The sequence below is a fragment of the Neophocaena asiaeorientalis genome, unplaced genomic scaffold (genome assembly GCF_003031525.2).
Source record: "Neophocaena asiaeorientalis asiaeorientalis breed wild unplaced genomic scaffold, Neophocaena_asiaeorientalis_V1.1 scaffold548, whole genome shotgun sequence".
NCBI classification, from domain to species: Eukaryota; Metazoa; Chordata; class Mammalia; order Artiodactyla; family Phocoenidae; genus Neophocaena; species Neophocaena asiaeorientalis.
Window position 1 is genome coordinate 361000 of NW_020172009.1, and position 5881 is coordinate 366880.

Genomic DNA, 5881 nt, shown 5'->3' on the forward strand with positions numbered 1-5881 from the left:
GTGGGGGGCAGTCAGAGCAAGGAGGAGAAAGACCAAGTCTCAGACATGACCTCCCAGAGCCTGGGGAGGAAGAAAAAGTATGATAAGGTGAAACCTGGATGACAGGTGAGGCCCTAGTCCTGGCTCTGCTGGTCCACCCCCCGCCTTGGTTTCCTCATCAGTACAGGAATGAGGTTCCAGCTCTGGCTGTCCAGGGTACTTAGATCCACTAGGTGGCCCCCGTGTCCTGATGGCACTGAGGCCGAGGGACCGGGAGTGCAGGGCAGTGAGCCTTGCCCGGTCCAGGAGCAGCAGCTCTGCCGGTAACCCCTAGACTGACCGGATTCTGGGCCTGGGACCGGTGCCATGCCCGATTCACTGCCCAGTCGGCAGGGCCTCTAGTGCCCCCCTCCCAGCCACTCACCCTCCCCAGTTTGATTCACAGCATGTGGCCCCTGTCCTCCCCTGCCCCCCAGCCCCTAGTCTAAACTTCAGACAAGCCTAGAATGGGACACTAGGGCCATCTGTTCAGTTCCCCCAACCGGTTCAGAGGCTGAGAAAAGGCCCGGGGCGGGAGTGGGGCTTGGGGGGATGGCTGCGGGAAGTGAGGACCAGTGGGTTGTCTCCTCTTGGTCAGATGACCAATATGGCATGGCTGCCCCTGGGGAAGGCCTCAGAACCCCCCGATCTGAACAGACAGAAGGGGAGGGAGGAAAGGGCTCTTCTTGCTTGTCCCCTGCGCCAACTTGAGGGGCCTCCGAAGCCCCGAGGGTGAGTCTACGCGGCCCAAGCCCCCAGGGCTGACTGGCCGCACATCCTGGCTCCCCATCTCACTCCCACCCTTGTCCCCTCCTAGGGACAAGAGGCCCCTGCTGTTTTCTCTGCCAAGTCCTCAAGAGAAAGCTGTGACCACAGCATCCCGGCGGTCCAGGCGCTATGTGGCGAGGTAGGAGACCTCAGTGGGGGTGAGAGAGGCCAGCGGGAAGGCGGGGGAGGCGTCGGCCCCGAGGACCCGGTACAGCAGCTGCTCCTTCTCCTGCTGGAGCTGCCGGCGCAACTGCGACTCCTTCTCCAGGGCCTCTCGGGCGAGAAGCAGGTCCTCAGAGAGCTGCCTGTGGACACAGACAGAGCCCAGGGTTGCCTGCGGGGAACCGCCCCTTGGGGTCTCCATCAACTGCGGTGACCAGCCCACTTCTCCAGGAAGCCTTCCCCGGGGGGCCCACCGCCCCGTCTGCCTGTCCCAAAAGGCAACTCTGTTTGTCTCCATCCTGGCTAAGTGGGCTCCATGGGAAAGCCCAATCCAGGAAGAAGAAAAGGAAGCTTAGGGTTCAAGAGGCCCGATGAATGAATGAATCAGTTGTAAGGGATCCGTAAATTAGAACTAAGATCACGTGTCGGATGTAATTTGTTGGTCTGTTGAAAAAAAAAGCTGTTGACCAAGGAGTGTGGCCCTCAGACACTGCCCCCCGCAAGCCCCACTCCCACCCTGGCCTTTTCTCAGCCTCTGAACCAGTTGGGGGAACTGAACAGACGGCCCTAGTGTCCCATTCTAGGCTTGTCTGAAGTTTAGCAGACAGCTCTGGGTTCAGATCTGCTCCACCACTGAGACGTGTAAATCTGGACAAGGTATTCACTCTCGGTGAATTTGTAAAATGGGAACGATAACAGGACTGGCTGTTAGAGTAATTATGAGGATTAGATGAGATAATGTGTAGTCAACAAATTACATGTGACACATGATCTTAGCTCTTATTTACGGATCCCTTACAACCGATTCATTCATTCATTTGGCCTCTTGAACCCTACGCTTCCTGTTCCTTCTTCCTGGATTGGGCTTTCCCATGAAGCCCACTTAGCCAGGATGGAGACAAACAGATATTAATCAGCCCTGTGACTTCTGTTTCCGGGCAGAGCCGGTCCTGTGGGATTTCCCTTTGCTGACCCCCAAGCAAAGAGAAGCCGCATTCCCCAGACCGGCCTGGGCCCACGTCAATCCATTCCCAGGGCCTCTTGGAGACTCTCCCAACTGGAAGTTCACAAAAGAAGCGGTGGGGATGGGAGGAGGGTGGGTGGGAGCAGCTACCTGGACACAGCCATCTGGTTGCGGCCTCGGGCATGGAGGTCCTCGTTCTCCTGCTGCAGGGTGGTGATTTTCTCCTCCAACAGCAGGTTTTTTTCTTTCTGTGACAAATAAGAGCGAGCTCAGAAAGCCACCAACCTCACTCAACACAATGTGTGCTGTCACCTCCCTCTTATCTGTGCTCACTGAAAACACTGATTTACTTGAGACCAAATGTCACATTTCGTGAAGCAGTAAGATTACTTGGAACAATGCAGCTAAGGCATGAACACAGGACTGCCAGCTTTTCACTTTGCCAGATGAGTATTAAAAAAGGAAGAGCGCCACTACTATTTAAAATCTCCATCAGTTCACAAGAGTATTTTGGTTCTCCAAAAGTCAGAAGTATCTAATGTATAAAAATGTAAGTGTACCTGTTATGCTATTCCACAGAAATGGTTGAAAAAAATTTATAGGGAAGCTCTGAGATGGTCTGATTTAAAATTTAGGTTGTTCGCCACACAAGAGGACAGGGAACTTCTTCCAGGACAACGTAACATAATCCGTTTGGATTCAACCCTAGGTTCCCAAGGCCTCCCTTCTCCTGGAGACAAAGCCACCTGTGTCCCCAATGCCCACCACTGCCCAGGCCTGTCCTTGCTGACTCTGGCTTTCCAAATCTGTCTGACTTTTTTTTTTCAGCCTTGACTCCTTCCTCAGCCCCTGCCCGACCTGTGACATCTGCCAGCCCCTCCTGATTAGCCCGGCTACCTGCCCAGCGTCACCCAAGTGACAGCAACATGAGCAGTCAAGAAATGTATAGGACCCGGATGACAAGGAGGCACTGTTGGACCCAGACCAGCCTCAGCGGCTCAAGGGCCAGCACAGGTGGCAGGTCACAGCTGGTATGGACCAGGCTGGGCCCTCCTCAAAGTGCCTTCCCTCTACACACCTGACAGAGTAAGTGCCCAGAAAGTAGAAGCATGAGCTGCCCCCGCTACCATCCCCCACCAGCCGCTGCCAGCCACGGACCACTGTCTCCATGAGGATGAGCCGCTTGTCTAGCTCGTGGATTCGCTCGTTCTTCATCTCGATGACGAAGTGTAAGCTCTCCAGCTCCTGCTCCCAGAACTGGCTGGGGCTCCCGTACTCCTAGACAGGAGCACAGAGCGATCTCAGCAGACCATCCGGCAGAGGGGGCAGCGGGGCACGGGCGGCCTCCCTCCTACCCACTCTGCCCCCAGCTCTGACTCTCACAAGTCACCTCCCTCTCCTGGCCCATGGAAAGTGCTTAATGCGCTTTATCTCACTCTATTCAATAGTGCATGTTGTGCTCACACCATCACAGATGGGGACACCATGGTTCACAGACGTCAAGTCGCTTGTGCTAAGTGGTAGGTTTGCTCTTTGCACCTAGTTCTGTGTCCAGAGCCTGAGCACTTGACCATCCCATATGCCTCTCTCTGAACTTTACCTTCCCCCTCAGTGACATGGGGACACTGTTTCTTCCAGACCCTTGTGAAGGAAAGAGTGTCAGGTCTGAGCCCTGTCCTTGAAGAGGGACTGGCCTTTCCTGTTGCCCAGACCTGGACCACCCTGGAGATGGAAGGAGAAGCTGCGGGTGAACTGCTGCCTACCTGGATGTGCTTCTTGTAGTCTTGGCTTAGGATGGACTCCTCTACCCTCTTCACCTTGGCCTGGAAGGCCTCCAGCTGTGCGGTCAGTCTGTCAGTGGTCTCCTGGAGAAGGGAGTGGGATGGAGATGATGAAACCCTGGCCCATAAGGCTGGAGGTGGACTTCTCCACCCCACAGAGAGGGGTCAGTATTGGGTTCTTCAGTCTGTTGCTCTGCCCGACAGTGCAGGCTCTAGCTACTTCAACCACTGCCCGAAACACACAGCCCCACCTCTCCATGCCCTTGGGGACGATGTCAGGGTATTCAAGGCCGGTGGTAGTCTGGCATTCAAAATACACGCAAACCGGCCTCGGTGTCCTTGCCCTTTCTCTTCTCTCACTGCTCCCTCTACACGCCTTCTCCTGCAGCCAACATCACATCACTCTTCCAGCTGCCAGGTGCATTCCTGTCTCCATACTGCTCCCCTGCCAAGGGTTTCTTCCACCCGAACCTTGCCCATTGCCTTTAGGGTAGTGCACCCCCTTACTATGGCTCACAGACTCCCACCTTTTGGTCCTCGCCTCCCTCTCTGGCCTCAGCTATCTCCCACTTATACTCTATACCCAGTCATCTTGGACTTGTTTCAGTTCCACAGGTACTCTATATTTTTTCCCTTTCCTCCATGGCTTTAAACACTTTTTATTTTATTTTTCCTACTGAAGGCACTCTTCCTACCCTTCTTCATCTGAAAAATCCTAACCCACCCTCAGACTCCAGCTTAGATCTCAATCCCTCTTGGAAGTCCCTGACCAGCCAGATTGGGTCGGACACCTCCTCTCCTGCTTCCACAGGTCCCTGTGCATCCACCCATCGCTCTAATCACACTGTGGTACCAGGCCCATGAAGTCTCCAAGATGCTCCCAGCGGTCCTTGAAAAACAGGCCAACCCTTATCTCAGACCAAGTCCTCCTGAGCTAATATAATAGTGTGGTGGCCACATCACAGAGACTGACATGGCCCAACCCGTCTCACCTGCAGGGCCGCCTTGGCCTCCTGGAAGGAGTGGGTAAGGGCTTCTTTATCCTGCTCATGGGAGGCCTGGAGGACTGGAGGGAAAGGAGACCACTGTGAGCTCAGATCCCTGACACTTCACCCTAAAGCTGTCCGACAGGCCCCTTGAGCTTCAGAGAGCCCAGGTGACCCCCTGGGATCATGGGGACCAGGAGTCTGAGGATGCTTTTATTCCTCCTCCTATCTCATGGGCTTGGGGATGTACCAGAACTATAGTAGATATTTAATAGAAGCTCATGGAAGGGGAAACAAATGAGATCCTGGGAAGAACTGTGAACCCTACCAGATTGTGGGTGCCACCCACACCTGGCTGAGGGGAAGATCCAAAGATCTGGGGCAGGCTGTTAATCTCAGGCCACAGCATGCTGTGGAAAATGCACAGGGCCAATGTTCTATAAGTCGGGTTAGCCAAATCACAAAATCATTGACTCATTTGTTGTCAAACTGTGGCACAAAACTACAGTAAGTACATTAGATGTGGGGCCAGGAAATCTACCTGGTCCTAATTCTGCTTCTCTAAAACTGAGAAACCTGGAGGAGATCACTTGAAATACCTAAAACTCCTGTTGACTCAGTTGTGAAATGGGTCAAAATAAGCCTGGCCTAGTTGTCTCTAAGGGGTGAGAAAAGGACATGCAAGGGCTCTCTCCAGGCTGGGCAGTGCTGTGCAGAGCTGGACTTATCACTCTCCAAATTCACAGAGTTTACTTTTCATCCTGCCTCCTCTACAAAGTTCCTTTTGGAAAATTCCAACCTTCTCTTGGCTGAAAGAAGATAAGAGGGAAATGACTAGTCACTGGGTGGGATGGGAAATAGGACAGACAACAGGAAAGTGTAGTACAGCCAAAGGCCCAGGTATATAAGGGGCCTGTGTCACAGTGGGCAGTGACACAAGGAAAAGAATGTTCAGTAACATAAATGTGATCGAGCTGTCAAAAATGGATAAGATCAGCTATATAAAAACCACAGGCTTAATTTTCATAAATTATGGGCTTAATTAATTGGCCTATCAAGACAGGTTTGTTTCCAGGTAAGATGGAGGAAGCACACTCCATGCAGTCTACTGAATTTAGCTATAAAACCAGGACAGGGGTTTCCCTGGTGGCGCAGTGGTTGGGAGTCCACCTGCCGATGCGGGGGACACGGGTTCGTGCCCC

At 53.4% G+C, this 5881-nt stretch overlaps 1 protein-coding gene across 1 annotated transcript in view; it reads right to left on the minus strand.

The window, feature by feature from the left end:
* Window positions 1–679: 679 nt before the first annotated feature.
* CCDC69 (coiled-coil domain containing 69) overlaps window positions 680–5881 on the minus strand; it is a 48085-nt gene continuing 42883 nt past the window's right edge. The window contains exons 6-10 of the mRNA XM_024750276.1: window positions 4686–4759; window positions 3676–3777; window positions 3071–3190; window positions 2063–2160; window positions 680–1091 (exon numbers count right to left, since the gene is read on the minus strand). Coding sequence (XP_024606044.1) covers window positions 914–1091; window positions 2063–2160; window positions 3071–3190; window positions 3676–3777; window positions 4686–4759 — 572 coding nt within the window. The 3' untranslated portion in view covers window positions 680–913. The remainder of the gene's footprint in view (window positions 1092–2062; window positions 2161–3070; window positions 3191–3675; window positions 3778–4685; window positions 4760–5881) is intronic.